Source organism: Heptranchias perlo, chromosome 43 (assembly GCF_035084215.1).
Source record: "Heptranchias perlo isolate sHepPer1 chromosome 43, sHepPer1.hap1, whole genome shotgun sequence".
NCBI lineage: Eukaryota > Metazoa > Chordata > Chondrichthyes > Hexanchiformes > Hexanchidae > Heptranchias > Heptranchias perlo.
Window position 1 is genome coordinate 1,955,289 of NC_090367.1, and position 24,397 is coordinate 1,979,685.

The 24,397-nt window shown below is 42.1% G+C and overlaps 2 protein-coding genes across 5 annotated transcripts in view; one reads left to right on the forward strand and one right to left on the reverse strand.

The window, feature by feature from the left end:
* Window positions 1-1,903: 1,903 nt before the first annotated feature.
* The window catches only part of LOC137306405 (ADP-ribose glycohydrolase MACROD1-like), a 631,024-nt gene continuing 608,530 nt past the window's right edge, over window positions 1,904-24,397 (forward strand). For all 4 annotated transcript variants that reach the window (XM_067975577.1, XM_067975580.1, XM_067975579.1 and 1 more), the window contains exons 1-3: window positions 1,904-2,331; window positions 4,935-5,036; window positions 17,394-17,510. In XM_067975577.1, coding sequence (XP_067831678.1) covers window positions 2,019-2,331; window positions 4,935-5,036; window positions 17,394-17,510 — 532 coding nt within the window. In that variant the 5' untranslated portion in view covers window positions 1,904-2,018. The remainder of the gene's footprint in view (window positions 2,332-4,934; window positions 5,037-17,393; window positions 17,511-24,397) is intronic.
* On the reverse strand, window positions 5,857-7,651 carry LOC137306407 (RILP-like protein 2). The gene is made up of 2 exons (XM_067975581.1): window positions 7,592-7,651; window positions 5,857-7,456 (listed from the first exon to the last, which is right to left on the reverse strand). Exon 2 carries the CDS (start codon window positions 7,408-7,410, stop codon window positions 6,847-6,849), a length of 564 nt encoding a protein of 187 aa, XP_067831682.1. The 5' UTR covers window positions 7,411-7,456; window positions 7,592-7,651; the 3' UTR covers window positions 5,857-6,846.

Here is a 24,397-nt window from a genome sequence, read left to right on the forward strand (position 1 = left end):
TCTCCAAGAGTTAGATTGTGATTTAAACAAGGAACATTCTGGATCATAGCCATGGGGTGCTTCATATTTTGAAATTTGCACGAACTGTGCACCTCCCTGGATATCTAACTTTGTAAATTTAAAAATGCATGCAAAAATCAGAACTTTGGACATTTTATTAGGTTTCAGTTAACCTCAGGCTCCAAACTTGAAGAAAGAATTTGCAGTTACATGGGCCTTTCCAATCCTCACAGCCAATGAAGTACTCCTTGTAAAGTAAACAACTGTGACTACAATGTAATGTCCCACAAACAGCAACGAGATAGATCTATGACCAAATAATCTGTTTTATTGATTGAGGGATAAATGTTAGCCAGGACATCGGTAGTACTCCCCTGCTCCTTTTCAAAGAGTGTCGTGGGATCATTTACATCTGCCAAGATCATGCTGCACAAGTTGACGTACAGAAATCTTTGAAGGTGGCAGGACAAGTTGAGAAGGCTGTTAAAAAAGCATACGGGACCCTTGGCTTTATAAACAGAGGCATAGAGTACACAAGCACAAGCCTTTATAAATCACTGGTTAGGCCCCAGCTGGAGTATTGTGTCCGATTCTGGGCACCACACTTTAGGAAGGATGTCAAGGCCTTAGAGAGGGTGCAGAGGAGGTTTACTAGAATGGTACCAGGGATGCGGGACTTCAGTTAAATGGAGAAACTAGAGAAGCTGGGGTTGTTCTCTTTAGAACAGAGAAGGTTAAGGGGAGATTTAATAGAGGTGTTCAAAATCATGAAGGGTTTTGATAGAGTAAATAAGGAGAAACTGTTTCCAGTGGCAGAAGGATCGGTAACCAGAGGGCACAGATTGAAGGTAATTGGCAAAAGAACCAGAGAGGAGATGACATCTGCTAATGCTCTGTAACCACTCACTCGGAGGTGAACAAGATTAGCTTGGGATGACTCTGCGTTTGACTTTGTTCTGTGTTTTTAATGGGTTTTTTTCTGTGGGGAAATGCCTACCTCCATTCAGCTTGTGGTTGAGAACACACTATGTGTGGAATCATGAGTGTACTTTATTCTGTGGTGCAGAATATATTTGAATACCTAAATGCAAATCCTCATCTCACTTAAAATACATCATAAACACAGAAATGCAAGAAATATAAAAAGCCAAATAACCTTCAACTATGCTTTTTCAATACTTGCTATGTCTAGCTTGCTATCTCTTATTTTTCTTGTAACTACAAGCTCTCTTCAATATTGAGTTACTCTTCAGTGATATTTTGTGCCTGTGGGAAGGAACTATATGCAGATCTTCAGACACCGATTGAAATATAGTCTCTCACCCAAAAAGCTGTTGAGGCTGGGGGATCAATTGAAAATTTCAAAACTGAGATTGATAGATTTTTGTTAGACAAGGGTATTAAAGGTTATGGAACCAAGACAATTAGATGGAGTTAAGATACAGATCAGCCATCAACTAATTGAATGATTTACAGGCTCGATGGGCTGAATGGCCTCTTCCTGTTCCTATGCAACAGGCGCAAGGGGCTGAACGACCTCTTCCTGTTCCTGTGTAACAGGTCGAGGGGCTGAACAGCCTCCTGTTCCTATGTAACAGGCTCGAGGGGCTGAATGGTCTCCTCCTGTTCCTATGTAACAGGCTCAAAGGACTGAATGGCCTCTTCCTGTTCCTGTGTAACAGACTCGAGGGGCTGAATGGCCTCCTCCTGTTCCTATGTAACAGGCTCCAGGGGCTGAATGGCTTCCTCCTGTTCCTATGTCACAGGCTCAACGGGCTGAATGGCCTCCTCCTGTTCCTTCCTAGAACAGACAAGCAGGAAGAGAAAACTACAAATCCTAGAAGCCCTTGCGCTGGGCATCCGCCTCCCCTGATCTCTGATTGGCCTCCATTGCCCCGCGTCACGTACCCGGAAGAATTTCGCGGGCGTTGCGTGCACACGGCGAAGAAAGTTTTTAAAAAAAACTCAATTAAAAATTTTTATTTTAAAAACTCTTTTCCTCGACCCCCGCCGCACAAATGTTGCTTCAAAGCAAACCGATGGAGAAACTTTTCGCTTTGAGAAGCCGGAGTTGGAGTGCTGTTTGGAACGGGCGGCCGTTGGTGGTGTCGGCGCGCGCCCGCCGGCCGACAAGTTCAAACGCGTTCCAATCCCAACCGTCCCGCGGCTCGGCGCCCGCGCGCTCGCTGTTGTCCGTCGGCCGCCGCCGCCGCCGCCACTCGCTGCCGTCGAGCGGGGCCCCGGCTTGTGGCCTCTCGACGTCCTTCGCCAGCATGACATCCAAGGAGTTTAACCCCACTTACCCCACCACCGACTGGAAGGTGGCGAAAAGTAAGTTTCGTTTTCAGCCCCCTCCCCACACACACACACACAACTCCCTCCTTCTCCACCATCACCTCAAATGGAAGGGGAAAAACCAATCTTCTTGGAATCTAGAGATTAAAAAAACATATTTTAAAAAATTCATCTAACATTGCAATAGATTCTTCCTCAGAAATAAATGTTACTTCCCAATGTCACAAATATAACTCACTTAACATAGTAAAATGTCCCAAGGCGCTTCACAGGAGTGTAAATCAGACAAAATTTGACCCCGAGCCACATAAAGCGATATTAAGACATGTGTGACCAAAAGCTCCAGCCAAAGAGGTAGGTTTTAAGGAGCATCTTAAAGGAGGAGAGATAGGAGGAGAGTTTTGGGAGGGAATCCCAGAGCTTAGGGCTTAGATGGTTGAAGGCACGGCCGCCAATGGTGGAGTGAAGAAAGTGGGGGATGCACTAGAGGCCATGATTATTGGTCATCATTTTCTACCAACATTTCCCATTCAGTTTCACTATTTAACCTATCGCCATCTGGTTACAGGCTTAAGCTAATAGATAGTTCTGTGGAACCAGTCTCTGAAGTCTTCCATTGCCTTTTAAAAATAAACTTGTATTCATCAACTAACTGGGCAATGTCATGGACTATTTACTAGTTTACAGTAAAATATCAAAGCCTAACTGGAACTATTCCTGCAGTTGCAAAACCACTAAGTTTGGTACCAGCAACAAGGTGGAAGCAGATTTAATAATTTTCAAAAGGGAATTGATAAATACTTGAAGGGGGGGAAAGAGCAGGGGAGCGGGACTAATGGGATAGCTCTTTCAAAGAGCCGGCACAGGCACGATGGGCCGAATGTCTGCCTTCTGTGCAGTATCATTCTATGATTCTAATAGACTTTGATTGAATACCCTCCTCACCCTTCACTCTCAACCCGTTAACCTCCTCCTTCCTTCCTATTTGTTTCTCTCAGAAACTTTTTAAAGTTTAAGGCAGTCAAAATTAAATCTGCAACAGGCGGGTAAGTAGAAAACTGTCACTTTGTCTCACTCCCTCCCCCCCCCCCCCCTCACATAGCCACACACACACAGTATCTGCATTTAAAAAGAAACTACAAATATCATCTCAGTAAAGCTTTCTAAATTTGTTATCTTGTTCTTTAAAATGATTGGAAGAAAAGTTACTGAATAGATAGTGCTAGAAGTTTAAGAAAAATATTCCATCAGTACAGTTGTCTGGTATTGAGCATCCTGGGAAATTGCATCCTGCACATGCTCAGACTACAATATCCAAATCATTATAAGTCACATCACTGGGCAAAAGTATCATGCACGTGCCAAGGCTTTTGGGAGAGACTGAAACCTTCAAGTAAAAACTTTAATGAAAACATTAAAGAAAATGGATACATTTTTTCATGATATTGTGAAATATATAATTTGTTTGATCCCTAGACTACACTGAGTTAACTGTAATGTCAGCCAAGACAAAGATTAGGCATGCTACATGTGGCTACAGTGCCCTGGGTTAGGGAAGTAAAATTGGCCAGGGTTCCCGCTGCTGATAGCTGTCCGGCAACCGTTGCTGAAAGTACACATGTGTAGGCATTGGATGAGGGCAGGATTCGGCTCAACTACGATGCCCTCATTGTATATTAGCACTCCCTGTTGAGACTTACACATGATTATAAAGGGTACAGCAGTGTAGTGTTTATGTTATTGGACTAATAATCCAGAGTGTGAGTTCAAATCTCATCATAGCAGTTTGAGAATTTTAATTCAGTTTAAAAAAAGTGTACATGAAGCTATCGGTTTGTCGTAAAAACCCAACTGGTTCACTAAATGTTCTTTAGGGAAGGAAACCTGCTGTCCTTACCCGATCTGGCCTATATGTAACTCTAGTCCCACACCAACGTGGTTGACTCCTAACTGCCCTCTGAAGTGGCCTATCAAACCACTTGGTTGTATCACCACCTTTTCAGGGCAATAAATGCCGGCCTTTCCAGCGATCCCACCTCCCGAGAAGGAATTTAAAAAAAAATAATGCCCACTTGAATGAGGTACTGGAAAGCAGCTGCCATCTGTGGAACTGGATTGCTAGCAAGGGAGTCAAACTGTAGGAAGAGGAAAAAAAACTGAAGAGGGAATAAAAGAGTGGATGCAGTATTTGACAGAGGTCATGGATATGTGCCCACAACTTCTGTTAGCTAGAGTTTAGGGTATGTAGAATAAGAGGTGTAGCTCAGGAATATTTAATAGTTTTTGAAAAGTACCTATGATTTCAGTTTGCTAAATTGTAACTTGTGTGCTAGGGAGTGCTTACATCTTCATACAAATTGTTCACTGGTGCATTGTGCTCAGGAGCAGTAGGATGTTTACCCAAGATATACCCCTGTGAATTTGTGATCTTGACCAGACTGACTGGAGTCAAAATGCTTCTGCAGAGAGAAAGAATTGTCAAAGATCAGTAAAGCCTTGGAATAGGTTGACTGGTTGTTTATTGTTGGGGGAAGGATGTGTGGCAATGGTAAGAGGATCTACAGTGGCATGGAAAATCCCTTGGGGAAAAACGGGGATAAAAATACAGAACCTTTTTGTTTGTCTTTTTTCTAATAAAGAGCATCTAGAGGAAATTGATCAAACAGAGAAACGAATATACTACAAAGCTGAAAGGTTTGTTACCCTTGATGAGATTCAAACATGGAAAGACTTTGCTGAAGGTGAGTAATATATTTTGATATTTAAAAGAAAAAAATAAACTTGAAGGAAAAGGTACCTCAAAAGTTAGAACTGTAAATGGTTAATACTTAAATGTGTTCCATATCTTCCCTTCCTTCCTGAAAATTCTTATTAAAAAAAAATCACATTTTAAGGCTTATCAGTTTTTAGTGATCATTAAGTCTGTGCAGAGTTAAGAGCTCTGCCAGGAGAAAAGTAAGAAGGGAAGGAGGTCTACAATTCACCTCAGTGTCCCTGAACCAGGAAAGGAAAAAAGTCAGCTAAGGTTCCTGCTCTTGGTTATTATCCAGTGATGGAAGTGTGCATATGTGGAAGTTTGGTGAGCATAAGATTGGGCTTGGCTTTGATGCTCTCCAAATAGCCTGGTGACATTTATTCTCTCGGTGCACAAATGAAGAGTGGCCATTTCAGTGAGGTACTGGAACCTTTCCCCAGTGCGATTCTGCATCCTCAGGAGAAAGTTAGCAAGTTTGGGCAGAATGAAACTATAATTTTATCAATTAACTTCATATTTCAGAGTCCACCAAAGTGTTAAAAAACATGTCTTTGGTAATGGAGGAAATGTGTATAATATGGTTAAATTATTTCAAAACATTAACTTACTCAGTTCTGACAGCTGAGTAGGAAATGAGTTCCAATTTCCCCAAATATATGTTATATACACATGAAAGAATGTTGAATAATAAATTTACTTAATAATCTGTACCAAAGATGGTATATATATTCTACACCAATATATATCAGACATTACTTTGCAAAATACTCTTTAAGGGCTTGAAATGAAAGCTGCAGAATCAGTGATTGACAAAACTCTGGTTTATGTATTCTTTAAAAAAAAAACTGGCCTGTCAATATCCAAAACATTGTGTACTTACTTTACATTATACATACAGTACCTGGAGCCACTTAGTAAAGATTGTATTATTCAGCATGTGGGAATGCTATGAAAAGACCATTATGTTGCCATTGGAAATCAAGTATCAGTCCCTTGCACAAGTTCACTGCCGTGGGCCAGTCATATTACACAGCTTGCGTTGATTCTAAGTAGTTTCAGTTTTTCATTGACAATCAGGATGTGAAGTCACTCGAAGCAAACAGTGTGAGCCCATTTCCAAGAAGTGGTTTCACATTGCTTTGGCTTCACACCAGCTACAGTATAACTGCAATTGGCATGTGGTAAAGTTTAAAAACTTTTCAGGTAGTTTGACTTTTCAAACTTTTTAAAGTTAACTGAAAGACTGCTTTACCTGCTCCTCATCACTGTAAGGAGGTATCTGTCTCAAACTGGCAATTGTAATAAAACCATGCCATCACAGTTGTTGCTCCATTGCTAAGTCCAGTTATCTCGGTCTGGGAAATCTGTTAATTTTAAGTCCTATTTTATAAGCTCAGCTGCATTATGGAATTATATACAAGTTCGTGTGGAGGATAAATGCCAAAATGGACTGGTTCGGCCAAACAGCCTGTTTCTGTGTTATAATTTCGATGTAATTCTATGTAATATATAGCAACATTTTCTGGAATTACAATTGTTTATCAGAGCTTTTACTTAATTAAAAGTGGCTATTCAGAAATTAAATCTACTTTAATGTCTTTTTGCATTCCTTTTATTTCTGCTCTAACTAGAAAAAGAAAGTAAAATCAACTTTTCGGTTTGTGTAGAAAAGTAAACTTTGAAAACTCTTGTTTCATGACAATATACAGTTGTTCCAAAGTACTGCAATTCTGTTTAATAAAGCAATGAGTTCAAAATACCACGAAACCTTTTGAAGATCTGAGTCTCCCTGGTGGTTAAGGATTTTTTCTATGTTTAAGAGAAAACAGTTTTTTAATCATAGTTTGTTCACTAGCACCACTTGCACTTGACTCATTAATTTCTACGGTTTGAGATTCTTTTGTGGAGATTAATCCGCTTTTGTAACACTCAAGTTCTTCTTGTGCAACAAGCAACTGGGCCTTCAGCTTATTGCGTTCTTGCAATACATCCCTCAGTTCCTGTAGTGTGAAACGTGGGCGATCTGGGTTGTTGACATCAACCACAAGTTTGTCCTGCCGAGTGCATTGCTGCTTCTTTGAATCGCTTACTGCCTGTTGAAGTCTTTCCGTTTCAGCTCTGAGATTGTCCCGTTCAATTTTCAACGTTTCTACTGTTAGGTTGTGCTTATTCACCAGCGACTCGAACATTTCTAGAACTCTGATTATCTTATACTGCAGCTCAGAGACACTGTGGCAGCCTTCTGAGCCGCTGAGTTTGATTAAATCTCGGCCAATGACGTAAGATATATCGTAGACATCTTCAGCCGTGAGCTCGAATGGATCTTTCTCAAATGCTGATGCAGGGTTCAATTCCTCCATTGATTTTTCTTGCAGTGCCAATTTGTCTCCTCACCCTCCTGCTAGACTGAAACAGAAAATAAAACCAGATGATCATCAAAGTTTAAGAATTACTGTTTTATAAATGGCATGCTTAAGAAAAGCTTCACTGCCTATATTCAAATAATACACTTATAAAATGGGCAGCTTTTTATTTGATTACCTGCTTCAACAAAATGACTGTTCTCCTCACTTCCTTTTTTTGCAACTAAGTTTCACATGACAGGAAGCAGTAGAGTTGTTTGATTGACATTTCTAAAAACCAATCCAAGATTTTGTTTGCCAAACCCTAGTTGCTTAGCAACACTAGCAGAGAAGTAGGATTTGTGCCTGCTTTTTTCTCTTAAAAAGAACTTTTTTGATTCCATAATGGACTGCATGAAAAGTACTAAAATTAACATTTTTCACCCTCTTGTTTTTTTATTCGTTCATGGGATGTGGGCGTCGCTGGCAAGGCCAGCATTTATTGCCCATCCCTAATTGCCCTGGAGAAGGTGGTGGTGAGCCACCTTCTTGAACCTCTGCAGTCCGTGTGGTGAAGGTTCTCCTACAGTGCTGTTAGGTAGGGAGTTCCAGGAGTTTGACCCAGCGACGATGAAGGAAAGGCGATATATTTCCGAGTCGGGATGGTGTGTGACTTGGAGGGGAACGTGCAGGTGGTGGTGTTCCCATGTGCCTGCTGCCCTTGTCCTTTTAGGTGGTAGAGATCGCGGGAATGGGAGGTGCTGTCGAAGAAGCCTTGGCAAGTTGCTGCAGTGCATCCTGTGGATGGTACACACTGCAGCCACTGTGCGCCGGTGATGGAGGGAGTGAATGTTTAGGGTGGTGGATGGGGTGCCAATGAAGTGGGCTGCTTTGTCCTGGATGGTGTCGTGCTTCTTGAGTGTTGTTGGAGCTGCACTCATCCAGGCAAATGGAGAGTATTCCATCACACTCCTGACTTGTGCCTTGTAGATGGTGGAAAGGCTTTGGGGAGTCAGGAGGTGAGTCACTTGCCGCAGAATACCCAGCCTCTGACCTGATCTTGTAGCCACAGTATTTATGTGGCTGGTCCAGTTAAGTTTCTGGTCAATGGTGACCCCCAGGATGTTGATGGTGGGGGATTCGGCAATGGTAATGCCGTTGAATGTCAAGGGGAGGTGGTTAGATACTCTCTTGTGGGAGATGGTCATTGCCTGGCGCGAATGTTACTTGCCATTTATCAATCCAAGCCTGGATGTTGTCCAGGTCTTGCTGCATGCGGCCACGGACTGCTTCATTATCTGAGGGGTTGCGAATGGAACTGAACACTGTGCTAATATCAGCGAACATTCCCATTTCTGACCTTATGATGGAGGGAAGGTCATTGATGAAGCAACTGAAGATGGTTGGGCCTAAGACACTGCCCTGAGGAACTTCTGCAGCAATGTCCTGGGGCTGAGATGATTGGCCTCCAACAACCACTACCATCTTCCTTTGTGCTAGGTATGACTCCAGCCACTGGAGAGTTTTCCCCGATTCCCATTGACTTCAATTTTACTAGGGCTCCTTGGTGCCTCACTCGGTCAAATGCTGCCTTGATGTCAAGGGCAGTCACTCTCACCTCACCTCTGGAAGTCAGCTCTTTTGTCCATGTTTGGACCAAGGCTGTAATGAGGCCTGGAGCCGAGTGGTCCTGGCGGAACCCAAACTGAGCATCGGTGAGCAGGTTATTGGTGAGTAAGTACCGCTTGATAGCACTGTCGACGACATCTTCCATCATTTTGCTGATGATTGAGAGTAGGCTAATGGGGCAGTAATTGGCCGGATTGGATTTGTCCTGCTTTTTGTGGACAGGACATACCTGGGCAATTTTCCACATTGTCGGGTAGATGCCAGTGTTGTAGCTGTACTGGAACAGCTTGGCTAGAGTCGTGGCTAGTTCTGGAGCACAAGTCATCAGCACTACAGCCGGGATGTTGTTGGGGCCCATAGCCTTTGTTGTATCCAGTGCACTCAGCTGTTTCTTGACATCACGTGGAGTGAATCGAATTGGCTGAAGACTGGCTACTGTGATGTTGGGGATATCGGGAGGTGGCCGAGATGGATCATCTACTCGGCACTTCTGGCTGAAGATAGTTGGAAACGCTTCAGCCTTGTCTTTTGCACTCACATGCTGGACTCTGCCATCATTGAGGATGGGGATGTTTACAGAGTCTCCTCCTCCCGTTAGTTATTTAACTGTCCACCACCATTTACGACTGGATGTGGCAGGACTGCAGAGCTTTGATTTGATCCGTTGGTTGTGGAATCGCTTAGCTCTGTCTATAGTATATTGCGTCCGCTGTTTAGCATGCATGTAGTCCTGTGTTGTAGCTTCACCAGGTACGTTTTTAGGTACGCCTGGTGCTGCTCCTGGCTTGCTCTTCTACACTCCTCATTGAACCAGGGTTGATCTCCTGGCTTGTTGGTAATGGTAGAGTGAGGAATATGCCGGGCCATGAGATTACAGATTGTGCTGGAATTCAAATCTGCTGCTGCTGATGCCCCACAGCGCCTCATGGATGCCCAGTTTTGAGCTGCTAGATCCGTTCTGAATCTATCCCATTTAGCACGGTGGTAGTGCCACACAACACGTTGGATAGTCGTCTCAGTGCGAAGATGGGACTTCGCCTCCACGAGGACTGTGCGGTGGTCACTCCTACCAATACGGTTATTGACCGATGCATCTGCGACAGGTAAATTGGTGAGGACGAGGTCAAGTAGGTTTTTCCTTTGTGTTGGCTTGCTCACCACCTGCCACAGGCCTTGTCCGGCAGCTGTGTCCTTCAGGACAGGGCCAGCTCGGTCAGTCGTGGTGCTACCGAGCCACTCTTGGTGATGGACATTGAAGTCCTCCACCCAGAGTACATTCTGTGCTCTTGCTACCCTCAGTGCTTCCTCCAAGTAGTGCTCAAGATGGAGGAGGACTGATTGATCAGCTGAGGGAGGGCGGTAGGTGGTAATAGGAGGAGGTTTCCTTGCCCATGTTTGACCCGATGCCATGAGATTTCATGGGGTCCGGAGTCAATGTTGAGAACTCCCAGGGCCACTCCCTCCTGACTGTATATCACTGTACTGCCACCTCTGGTGGGTCTGTCCTGGTGGGACAGGACATACCCAGGGATGGTGATGGAGGAGTCTGGGACGTTGGCTGAAAGGTATGATTCTGAGAGTATGGCTATGTCAGGCTGTTGCTTGACCAGTCTGTGGGACAGCTCTCCCAACTTTGGCACCCAGATGTTAGTGAGGAGGACTTTGCAGTGTCGACTGGGCTTGGTTTGCCTTTGTTGTGTCCGGTGCCTAGTGGTCTGTCCGGTTTTATTCTTATGACTTTTCAACTGAGTGGCTTGCTAGGCCATTTCATAGGGCGATTAAGAATCAACCACATTGCTGTGGGTCTGGAGTCACGTATCGGCCAGACCGGGTAAGGACGGCAGGTTTCCTTCCCTAAAGGACGTTAGTTTCATGGTTTTTCAACTTTAATTTTCTTTTCACGAATTTGTCTCCCCTCCACTCTGATGGCACTGACTTATGTAGGAGTACAATTTCAAGAGTGCCAACCGCATGCCAGCATTTCACCAAGTGGCCTTGACAGTGAGTTCCTGATGGGCTATTTCACAATGGGGCATCGCAGCCAAGACGATCCTCTCTTCACTTAATGTACGTCGATGTACACTTTCTGGCAGATACCTGGATAGAGATGGGAAGCGGGAGCTCTGGCTGATACACTCACCTTCCAGTGTACTGACATCCTGGCTGAGAGAAACTAACTCAGCACAGATCAGCAATTGAATTTGGGACCTTCCTGTTCTGTATAACTGTATTACATTAGGTGCTGCATTTACCCCCTAAGTTATTGAGGGGGAAGAGATTGGCTTTTCAACTTTATTTTCTAACCACCATGCTTTTTCTCTCATTTCTTTTTAAAGACATTCTTTCTCATATTAAAGGAATTGTAAGCCCCTCTAATTCTCAAAAAAACTGTAACAACTTTTCAAGTTCCCTCATTTCTCACAAGGCTGCTGTTTAGGGGGGTAATTGAGGCAGTCACAACCAGCCTGGCCATTGACATCACAAAACTGCACCATCCTGCATTCTCTCTGTCCATTGTCATGATTTCATTTAAATACACATTCTCTTATCTCAGCTTTATTTTTTCCCAGCTGGGAGCCATTCCATCACCCAAGGGTTCTGATCTTCTGACTTACAGCACACACACCCTGCACATCACAATTTCTGTGTAGTTGCATGCAGGCTACCATCTCATTACTTCAGCAATGGACATTTCGTCCCAGCTGATACCAAACATCTTCTTAGCACTGTGCCTTCCGAATGCATCCATCTGCTATTAATTTAATGCAGTTAACAATTAAGTATCATTTGAAATGTGTATTTTTAAAATTGGGGAATTAATTTCTAAATCTAGTCAGTCCCCACTTTTCCATCCTGTGTCAGATTCAGCTGGATCGACGAGCACTGCAGTGAGCAGGCATGGGAACGCTGAATATCTGACTGGAGTCCATTTTGATTGACATGTTCACAATTTTTATCACTGGCAGTTTACTTGAAATTTAAAAAAATGGGTCAGGGACAAATGCTTCTGAACTGATACAATGTAGGTATGAGCCCTTAATTTCCTATAGCCGGTTTCCTGATCTTGACAATGCCATTGGAGGAGGTGCAGAATAGGGTTTGAATGCCTCCTCTTTCAAAATAAGGCAAAAATGTCAATTGCCATGTCACCCAGTGCACCTCCAGGTCGGCACCTGCTCACATTCTCGATTGAATAGCTGAAGGCCGGTGATGTGAGGCAGGAGAGTTTAATTCTTTTGCTATATTAGTGTTCCCAAGTCATCAATTCTGTCTTTTTTTAAATTGAGCAAACTGAGTGAAGGGCCAAAGCCCAAAGTGTAGGACACAATCAAATTTGAAAGGGATAGAAGAGAAGACCATGCAAATCAGTAAAATAAAAAGGAAAAACTGCAAATGCTGGAAATCTGAAGTAAAATGAGAAAATGCTTGAAATGCACAGCAGGTCAGTCAGCACCTGTAAAGAGAAAAGACAGTGTATGGCATTTTGGGTATGTATCTTTCATCAGATTGTAAAACGAAGTAAAAAAGGAAGTAAAGAATTGCACAATATTGAGGTTCTAGGAAAGAAATAGAATAACAGACTGATGAGTTTTGATTTCGACACAGTAAGGATGCAGAGAGGAGAAGGAGCGTATTTATTCCACAAGTTTGTGTTGAAATAATAAAATAGGTAAACAATATTAAATATTTTTCATTTCCCCCACAAAGGTATTTATCCGTCCTTTGGTCTCTCTATCTTGCACCATTCCCAGCCAAGGGGATGGTTTGACAAATTGTTCCTAGACACCTACCAATGTTGCTGTAAAAACAGCTTTAAGGAGATGTCTAAGTCTGTATATCCCTGTGATAGTTCACTCCCTTCCTGTAGGGAAGTCTTTTGCTCATATGTGCCCATAACAGCATGGTCGAGAACAGAAACTCTATGGAGGATTGTGGTGGAAACATACTAGTGCAATGCATTTTAGATCCATAGTGTCGGGCCACCTTTCTTCCCCACTCACTGTGTTTCAGTGAGTGTGTTGTATGAAGAAGCATTGTTCAATTTCTTTAGTTGTGGTAATAAGGGAATTGCAAGGTGGGTAAAACTGAATCGAAGCAATGTTTCCATTCTGTCCCATTCCCTGAAAGTAGAGCAATTCAGATGAGTTTTGCTGAACCCTGATGAGTTTTTCAGTGTGCTTTTATCATCTCTTCTACCCCACCCCAAGGCGTTGCTCATAATTGTTGATCAATTAGCTTAAGTAGGTAGCTGGACAAAAGATGCTGTGTGCATTTACTTTGCTTTGAGGGTTTATGTCACCGTATTTTATAATGCGTGTTCATAAGAAAAGTTCATGTTAAAAGATGGCCATTTGGCAAATCAAAGCTCATCCCTCTGGTACTATACCTGGCAAATTATTCTAAACATTTCTTGCTCTGATTAAAGACAATCTTCCGATTATCTGTTCTGAACTTAGTCTTAACTCATTTCCTTTTATGTCCTCTGGTCCTACTTACTTTGTGTACTTTAATACATGGGTTTACCTTATGCATTGATAACATTTAATATTTTAATACTTAAAGACAGCCCTTCAACTACATTGCAATGGGTTTAATGCACTGAACACTTGTGCCTCTTGTGTCTGATTTTAAAGAGGTCAGTACCTTTTATTAAGCAGTTCCTAATATCACCATAGCTGTTGCTAAAGTAACACATAGGAGCAAAAGAAAATGGGACCCGCACCGTCCTAAAGTAACCATCCTTAAACACTGTATTTATCATGGGTTAAAACTGCTATTCTACTCTTGTGATCTTTCTCCACAATTAGTTCAGTGATGGAGACAAAATATGCAGTGGAATGGGATGAATTGGATTGGGCCTACCCCAAGCCTGCTTTGTTTCCCATCTGGTTAGTGATGAACCTAAAAAGAGGCCATGGAGTCTCCCTGCAGAGGATAGAGGAGGAATTGGATGAAATTGTTCACAAGCCTCTTTATGGGTGGTCAAATGATGGAGGCATTGAGCATCTTTGCAGGATTTTTTTTTGCTGAGTATCCGAAATCCCCGTGAGTGAGATTCTGAAAGCAATTGAGCGCTGATCAGTCCCAATGACTGAGAATCATCATTTTTTTTGTTTTTTGTTTAAGCCCCTTGAGAGGTGGGGTGGGGGGGGTATAGGTGTGAATGTGGCCCATTTTTCTGATGACACTGGGCCATCCATGTCATCCCGACAGATCAATTAAAAGAAACAAATTAAATCATAATTTTATTTTCCTCATCGACGATGCACTCCTGTCCCTGCGGTGCCCACCGGTCGTGGAAAGCCTCAAGCGCACCAGCATCTTTGCAACATCAATAGGGGAGACCTCTGGTTTGCAGGAGCGAGGACAATTGGAATACCTCAAGAATGCCAAGGTGTGATGCTTGCTGACTGCAATACATTTAGAGACTGACTGCAGAGAACCGTGAGTGAAGAATTCAGAGACCGTATTTCAGTGCAACAGTCTGTGTTCAAACAGATCAGAAGTCAACATGAGCAGTTGCCTTACACAGTGTTCCTAGATGAGGTCAAAGTTGCTTTGTCACTTGCACTGAATAAGATGACTGGAGTAGTAGGGGCTACTGGTGCAGATGGTGTAGTTGTCTGTTTCTAGCACATTTGTTTTCATTTTAGACTCCCAGCATTCATACTTAAAAGATCCAGTTGCATCAACACAGAATGTCTAATTCAGTTGAAGTGTGCCTTTTCACTTATCCTTTGTAGAAACTCTTTTTCAGAACTTTTTTTTCACCATGTCATTGTAAGCATAGAATTCTTTTGTTCAAGTTTATATTTATGGAACATGCCTCATTTATTTTTGAATGGAGAATATTTAAAAGGAAAAAATAGTTATGTTATCAGCTGAACATCAGCTAAGTCTTTATTTGCAACTGTGTATTAAATTGACTTTTGCAATAGATTTTTAAAAAATTGTTCTAGGGACATGGGCAACCCTAGCAAGGCAGTATTTATTGCCCATCCCTAGGTGCCCTGAAGATATTGAGTCAACCACATAGTGTGGAACTGGAGTCATATGTAGGCCAGACAAGGTAGAGATGGTAGTTTCCCTTCCTTGAGGGACATTAGTGAAGCATTGTTTTTTTTTACGACAATCCAACAGCTTTTATGATCATTTTTTCCTGGTGCCAGCCCACAAGCCAGATTTGTTGAATTAAGTTTCACAACTTGCTATGATGGTAGTTGGAGTCACAATCACTTGGTTGCCACTAAACTAATAAAATAATATAATAGGGGCTTCGCCCCTTTCACTCTATGCTGTCCTAGTACTGCAGTACCTCTAGAAATGGTGCTGCCTCCCTCTCTGGGATGGGAATATTCATTCAAACAGAGAATAGAAGTTAATACAGTATTTATCATGTTTTATAGTTGTATTTAACGAGGTAATAAGAGATCACATATGAGGAAATATAACATTTTATTGGATTGCTTTTGTTGAACCATGATGTTCACCACTATAAGTATCATTCATGTGTGAAGTGACTTTTAAAAAGTCATCTCAACACTTCAATCTGATCAGCAGTGTAGTGTCCTCACCAGTGCCGCCAAGGAGCAGAGATGTGCCTAGAATGTGTGCTGTCAATATGATAGTGTATTTTTGATTTTGATTCCACTGGTTCAAATCTTCAACCTTTTCAATTATTTATTTACCTCCCCCACTCTGTTTATTCTGGCAATTATATAAGGTATAATTACTGCATTGAAACCATGCCCCTGCATCGAGAGTACCTTCACTGAACTGCCCCCTGCTAACACCTTTGCTCGAGCATGAGAGAGAAAGTAAACTCAATGTAGAAGGTAAATACTGTTATAAATTAGCATGGATCGGAGTACAATTCAATTAACTACACATAAAAGAATCTGTATATAATTTTTTTAACTGTTTATGATTAAACCCAGAATGGGCACCAGCTTTAACATTTGTACTTTTATTTCACTAGACAATAAAGAAAGGATTTCACATAAAGGCTCGTAAAGAGATTTAGAATTTTATTAAATGACACTTAATGAAATGCAAAAAGGACACCATCTTGACCACTTATAGACTCATTTGTATCACTTGGTAATAATTGAGAGGCTTCCACAGTTTAGGAAGTGTGTTGCATAAATGTGTGCAAAGACATTATTAATTTGATCAAATTGCTTACAGAAAGCTTAATAGAAACCATTAAAGAGCCATTCAGATGTGAATTTTTATTTTACTGTCTCATATTCAAGAGGTTTTCACAGTTTAGGAGGTTTTAAAAAAAATTAAATGCACCTTCAGGAATTAAAACTCTTGTTCTTACTCAGAATTAGCGGTCTGCTACTGGAAACCCTCGCTTTCACAATAGGGCTTCAGTTATGTGGCGAGATTGGAGAAGCTGGTGTTGTTCTCCTTAGAATAGAGAAGGTTAAGGGGAGATTTAACAGAATTGTTCAAAATCATGAAGGGTTTTGATAGAGTAAATAAGGAGAAACTGTTTCCAGTGGCAGAGGGTCCCTAACCAGGGGATACAGATTTAAGATGATTGGCAAAAGAACCAGAGGCGACATGAGGAAACATTTTTTTACACAGCGAGTTGTTATGATCTGGAATGCACTGCCTGAAAGGTCGGTGGAAGCAGATTCAATAATAATTTTAAAAAGGGAACTGGATAAATATTTGAAGGGAAAAAAATTACAGGGCTACGGGAAAGAGCAGGGGAATGGGACTAATTGGATAGCTCTTTCAAGGAGCCGACACAGGCACGATGGGCCGAATGGCCTCCTCCTGTGCTGTATCTACTATGGTGATACTATGAATGCCTGTTTCAGGCGTGTGCCCTAGTTGTCTACGGAATAGTCAACACCAATATGGTGGGTGGCGCACTTCCAATGCAGATTGAGTGCATGCATGCCGCCCACCATATTGGACTCTTAGGCGCCTGTGAAACGGACGCAGCGTGATCCAATTTTCAGCCCATTATCTGGTCATTTATCTTATTGCTGTTTGTGGGACCTTGCTGTGTGCAAATTGGCTGCTGCATTTGTCTATAATTTTGAAAATACTTCATTGGCTTTGAAATGCTTTGGGATATACTGAGGATGTGAAAGGCAGCATATAAAAGCAAATTTTTCTTCAGTAAGACAATTAAATTTTCATACAGTTACTGCCTAGTTATGTTGTTAGAAGGTATAGGATGCTAATGTTCTGTTAAATTATTCTGGGGGAGAGTGGGGCTAGGGCTCACTGTCTTGGTGTTTATACCCAGAAAGAGTGTTTTGCTCAAAAAATAGTTCAAAACCTCTGGTTTAGCTTTGTCATGGTTCTGTTTTGTAATTACCTAATTTTGCCTACATTTTGTTTTGCAGAAAATAAGTTTAAACAGCTGATATCCCACTATGCGAAGGACGATGTTATGAATGAAAAGCTTTCACTCTTGCAGGAGGACATCACCAAGCTGGAAATTGATGTAATCGTCAATGCAGGTTGGTACATTGGCACCTACATTACATGCAAACATACAAAAAGAATGGCAAGAAAAGGCAATCAAGCTTGCCCCACCCAGTTGATGGTGCAATCCACAATTCTATAAAAATAACCACCGGGAAGAGGCAAAAAAAGTAGGAAAAACCTGTGGCCAATTCAGGAAAACTCTGGGAAATGTCTCTCATCCCAGATGTGGCCCTCAGACTGTGGCAATCTGACCCTCAAAGTCAAGGCAGTTCGGTCCTATTTGTACTTATGTTTCTTACTTGCTTTTTTTGTCCTGTTCTTAATTTTGTGAGCCTGGAGGTTTAGAGGGCCATTTATAGTGCCGTTGGTTCATTGTTGGATTAAAGCATTTCCTAAATCAGGACATCAAGATCTGTTAGTATCATCAACTTGAGATAGATGCAAAATTAATGGGAATATGGAAACTTTATATATGGCCACCAAAGCTCCATGGTATGCATCTATGTGATGCATGAAGAAGAAAGTCTCCCCATCTTAAAACAACCAAGCTCCAGGAGAATGTAATTGCCTATGATTCATGACAGTCTCTGCTAACTAGCAACTTACCCCTCTGGATGAAGAGAAAATAATTAGAAGCGGCCAAGACGGATTTCAGAAAGGAAGATCGTGCTTGAAAAACCTGAACCATTAGACAAAAGAATTATTTGAAGAGATGACAGATATCGTGGATGGGGGAGATGAGGTGGATATGGTGTACATGGACTTTCAGAAAGCCTTTGACAAAGTACCTCACAGGAGAGTATCGGAGAAGATTAAAGGGTTTGGATTCAGGGTGGGTAGCAAATTGGATTCAAAACTTAGGAAGGAAGAAACAGAGAATTGAGGGCAGTTTCTCCGAGTTTTTGGAAGTGCGTAGCAGTGTCCCACAGGCTTCTGTCTGGGACCGCTTCCGTTCACTGTGTACATAGGGCTAGAGGGAGTGGTGTGCAAATTTGCAGATGATACTAAAATACGAGGCATAGTAAATAATTCTGAGGACCAAAGGAAGCTACAAGGGCATATTGATATGGGCAAAAAAGTAGCAGATGGAATTTAATGTCACTAAATGTGAGGTGGTACATTTTGCTGAAAAGGGGGAAAGCTGGGTGATTATATTTTGAATGGGGGAAAGCTGGGTGCAACAGCAGAGGGATTTGGAGTTTCAGGTTCACAAGACCTTAAAAGCAGTACCTCAAGTGCACAAGGCCATAAAAAACTAGAGGTATACTGGGTTTTATGGCAAGAGGTATAGAATATAAAAATCAAGATGTAATGGTGAATCTATATAAAACCTTAGTAACACCAGAGTTGGAGTACTGTTTGCAATTTTGGGCTCTGCACTATAGGAAGAATGTTGGGGCGATATAGAGGGTATGGTGCAGATTCATGAGGAAATTCACGAGGCCTGGTATGAGGAAATACAAATATGCAGAAAGACTTGGAAAAATTGGGGCTGTTTTTGTTAGAACAACAGAGATTATGGAGTGATTTAATAGAGATATTTTAAATTATGAAGGGATGGGGCAAAGTAAATAGAAACTGTCTCCAGTGATTTAGGGGTCCAGCATGAGGGAACACAGATACAAGATTAATGTAAGATATTTAGGATAGGGGATGGGAGAAACCTTTTTACATAGAGGGGATTGTGAGGCTGTGGAATGCAGTACCAAAGGTAGCAATTGAAGCAGAGACCATGTCAACATTTAAGAATAGGTTAGATAGGTGGTTGAACTAAAGGGGAATAAAAGGATTTGGAAACAGAGGGCACAAGCGATTAGGATTGCTGCTCATGTGGAGGATAAACACCACCTGGATTGTATTGTAATTTCTGTAATTCTATGCAACTGGAATTGTCCTTTCAGGAACTCGTTAAGTTGCCTTTTAAAGGACTGTAGCAACTCCATATTTACCAAGTCTTGGCAGTTTATTTCAGACGGCGATGACTTGGCTGTGAAAAATATTTCTTGGCATCTAACCTAATTATTTTTCTATTGATTTTATAGGCATGACCTCTAATCCTACTGTAACCTATCCATTTCAAATAATCTATCTAACTGGACTGTATCCAATCCCCACATCATTTATAAAACTTCAATCACATTCCCCCTAAGGTGGTTTTTAAATTGTAAAGAAACACCTGTCTGGTACCATGGACAGCTCTTATCAAATTTGTTCTGTAACACTGAGTTAACAATCCATTCACTTTTATCCTGCAGGAGATGGTGGGGTGGGGGGAATCATAGTCAAGCTTGGAGGGTGTTATTTACATGACACAACATCTGTACATTGTGACTGAAATACTGGACAATAGTTTAACTTTTGGGATATTTATGCTGATATGGGATTGCCAGCCATGCAGTTTTGTACCAGGTAGTCTGATGAACCCTTCCTGGAATTTATAAAACAATAGACTAGGTACAAAGTCTGATTTTTATTTTCCATTCACATCTGTGTCTCTTGATATGGAGGCATTTACCGGTTATTATGATTTTCAGTAAGTTCTCATCACCAGCAAAGAAAACATCTTTTAATTGAGTTTTAATTGAGTGCTCAGTGCACTGGATACTGCAAAGGTTATGGGCCCCGACAACAGCCCGGATGTAGTGCTGATGTCCTGTGCTCCAGAACTAGCCAAACTGTTCCAGTACGGCTACAACACTGGACATCTAACCGACAATGTGGAAAATTGCCCAGGTTTGTCCTGTCCACAAAAAGCAGGACAAATCCAATCCGGCCAATTACTGCCCCATCAGCCTATTCTCAATCATCAGCAAAGTGATGGAAGGTGTCGTTGACAGTGCTATCAAGCGGCACTTACTCACCAATAACCTGCTCACCGATGCTCAGTTTGGGTTCCGCCAGGACCACTTGGCTCCAGACCTCATTACAGACTTGGTCCAAACATGGACAAAAGAGCTGAATTCCAGAGGTGAGGTGAGAGTGACTGCCCTTGACATCAAGGCAGCATTTGACCGAGTGAGGCACCAAGGAGCCCTAGTAAAATTGAAGTCAATGGGAATCAGGGGGAAAACTCTCCAGTGGCTGGAGTCATACCTAGCACAAAGGAAGATGGTAGTGGTTGTTGGAGGCCAATCATCTCAGCCCCAGGACATTGCTGCAGAAGTTCCTCAGGGCAGTGTCCTTGGCCCAACCATCTTCAGCTGCTTCATCAATGACCTTCCCTCCATTATAAGGTCAGAAATGGGAATGTTCGCTGATGATTGCACAGTGTTCAGTTCCATTCGCAACCCCTCAGATAATGAAGCAGTCCGTGCCTGCATGCAGCAAGACCTGGACAACATCCAGGCTTGGGCTGATAAGTGGCAAGTAACATTCGCGCCAGACAAGTGCCAGGCAATGACCATCTTCAACAAGAGAGAGCCTAACCACCTCCCCTTGACATTCAACGGCATTACCATCGCCGAATCCCCCACCATCAACATCCTGGGGGGTCACCATTGACCAGAAACTTAACTGGACCAGCCATATAAATACTGTGGCTACAAGAGCAGGTCAGAGGCTGGGTATTCTGCGGCGAGTGACGCACCTCCTGACTCCCCAAAGCCTTTCCGCCATCTACAAGGCAGAAGTCAGGAGTGTGATGGAATATTCTCCCCTTGCCTGGATGAGTGCAGCTCCAACAACACTCAAGAAGCTCGACACCATCCAGGACAAAGCAGCCCGCTTGATTGGCACCCCATCCATCACCATAGACATTCACTCCCTTCACCACCGGCGCACCGTGGCTGCAGTGAGTACCATCCACAGGATGCACTGCAGCAACCCGCCAAGGCTTCTTCAACAGCACCTCCCAAACCCGCGACCTCTACCACCTAGAAGGACAAGGGCAGCAGGCGCGAAGGAACACCACCACCTGCACGTTCCCCTCCAAGTCACACACCATCCTGACTTGGAAATATATCGCCGTTCCTTCATCGTCACTGGGTCAAAATCCTGGAACTCCCTTCCTAACAGCACTGTGGGAGAACCTTCACCACACGGACTGCAGCGGTTCAAGAAGGCGGCTCACCACCACCGTCTCAAGGGCAATTAGGGTTGGGCAATAAATGCTGGCCTTGCCAGCGACGCCCACATCCCATGAACGAATTTTAAAAAATGGCTTTTGACTTGGCAAAAGGTGGCAACCCTATATATCACAAAAGAGCTAAAACTGCCGATGCCATCCACCATGTAAGTTATAAAGTGTCGATTGCCATCTTTGTGGTTTTGGCACAATGGGGGTGGGGATGCGAGCTAGTTGGGGTGTGAACAGATGTCCTCACTATCCCTGCATAATGCTCCTTGCCCTAAACATTTTCTCATGCGATGCTTAGCAACCGACAGCAGTGTCCTCTCCACTGCACTCTATCACCTTTATCACACCATTAGTCTTTGTTCCTTTTTGCAAGGCTGCTTAAAAACTTCTATATCTAAATTGTTATAAGGTCCTAACATCCACCTCCACTGATTGTACCTCACACTTCCATCCCACATCTCATATGTTGGCTAAAAGGTGAACATGTGACCCTCAATCATACAGCAGCAATTTTAGTAACAGAGTCAGCAGGTCATGTCGCTATGCAAAATTTCAAATTTGAATGGTTAATTAAAAAGTTATTCGTTTGATGCAAAGTGACTACAAAATATTACATTTAATACAATTTAGTACAAAATTCTAAGTTATATTAAAAATATATATTTAATTTTTGATCCTCTGGGACCAATCATTTTTAATTCTGATCATGTCTTAAGATTAAGGACCAGATAATTCCAATTTATATTCAGGAGGTTGGCTCTGAATGCAGATGAAGGGTTATGATCTTCCAGCTCTGACCTGCCCCTTATTACCTGTTACTCGACGGTTGTCAGTGATTGTATTTGCTGGAGAAAGTTCACAAAATACAGTTACTGATTAGCCTGGGTAATGAACAGTAAAATATGAATCAGGTTTGGAAGATTGCAACTGTTTCTTTGAGTTCAGATCCAATCTTCTGAAAAATACATTTTATTTTGAAGATATCCAGAATTTTTTAAAAAAAGAATCTGAGCTGTGAGATTGTGTGAAATTTGTTGAGTTAATAGATTTATTTAAATAACTTGTGTTGTTTCTATATTAAAATAAATTCAGTTTATTATCTTGAAACCTGTGCATCAGCTTTAAAGCACTTTTTAAAATTAATTAATAGAAAATTTTCAGTTCAGGGAATATGCTGTATTCCATTACCGAGATGCCTTGTGACCTCAGCTGAACTGATGGTTTGTAAGATATGTTCACCCTTCAGTCTGTTTACCTTTTTCCAGTTTTTTTCCTTTCCTGAAGCCACTGACTCCTGTCGGGGCATAGCTCCATGGATACGAGCTCTCTGGTACCTTACTCAAGTAGCCCTTCTTCATGTGAACTTAGGCAGTAAGACTATTTGAGAGTAGGGGGCATCATAGCGGAACTTATCATGTTCATGCATGTGCATATCTGAGCAGGTGTCACAGGACCACAATCAGGAGCAGGAATCCTGGACAATATTTTCCCCCTCTCCCTGGCCCAGGGTCACAGAGGTGAATTGTAGCACCTCTCTGCTATCCAAGCTGAGATCAGCCAACTCAGCACCGACTGGGAATAAAATCTTGCTTATGCTGAAATCATTCAGGATGGTGGTAGGCATGTGACACTGGTCTTAGTGTCCCTGAGTTAGGAATGGGAAAATTCAGGCATACTTCCCATTCCTGAATGCTATACAGTGATCTCCTTCCCTAAGCTGAGGCACTGAAGCCAATTGTGTCAGACCAGGGACTAAACCTGGGACCTTCCTGATCTGTATAGATTGGTACCACATCAGATAGCGCATTTACTACTGAACAAATGAGAAAGCTATCCTCATAGTTTTCTAAAATCATCTGAAGTAGATTGGAAAAATCAAAGGGATGTTGAAGTTAATCATAGTTCTTTCGAAAGACTTATGGAAGCAAGACAATCTCTTCAATTAGAATGAGAAAGCAACGAGAACCTGAGATGGGTGAAAAAGATAACGGAGTACAAATGGGATACAAATATAAGAGGGCATGCTGGAAAACATGGCTTGTGAGAAAGAGTACTTGGATGAGAAGAGAAATGGACAATGGATGCAGGGCAGTATTTGGCAAAACTGGAATAAAAACCACCGAAAATGCTGAAAATCTGAAATAAAAACTGCAAAGCTGGAAATGGAAAGCATTTCAATCTGTCAGAAACTTGCTTCCATCTGAAACATTGATCTCTGTCTTTTTCAGATGCTGACTGACGTATTCATTTCCAACATTTTCTGTTGGATAAGATTGGAACTGATAAATAGAGTTGAAGTATATAGACATTTCTTTGGAACTCTGCTAACCTCAACAGAAATAATATAATTCCGATTGGTACTGTGAGCGGTAATGAATATGAATGACAGTATTTCATTAATTTTGCTATCACTTGCAATATTCATCACTGTTTTTCTCAACCCTTCAGTTTCATTATTCTGTGGCTGCACCAATCTATTACTGCTGGTCAAGGCAGCAGATTTCCTGAGAAAGGGTGGCTAAGTCAGTGCTTTTAACATCCTTTTTAATTGTGAGGGTAACATTGTTTTTCTTTCCAAACCATGTGGTCAAGAGGCTGGTGGTGCAATCTGCTCCCAGGATTCCCCAAGCACTGCTGTAAAACCAGTCACTAGGAGGTCCACAAAAACAACATCTGGGATGACTATGCCTTGAAATTTACTCTCCTTTCCTATAGGAAACCACCGAGCCTCTGCTGGGCACTTTAACCTAGGAATTCTGTAGTGCCTTGGAATAACCCAGGTCTGCTTACTCACTCATTTGAAATGAAACTTTTAAAAAATCTTAATTTAAAAATCAACACTAT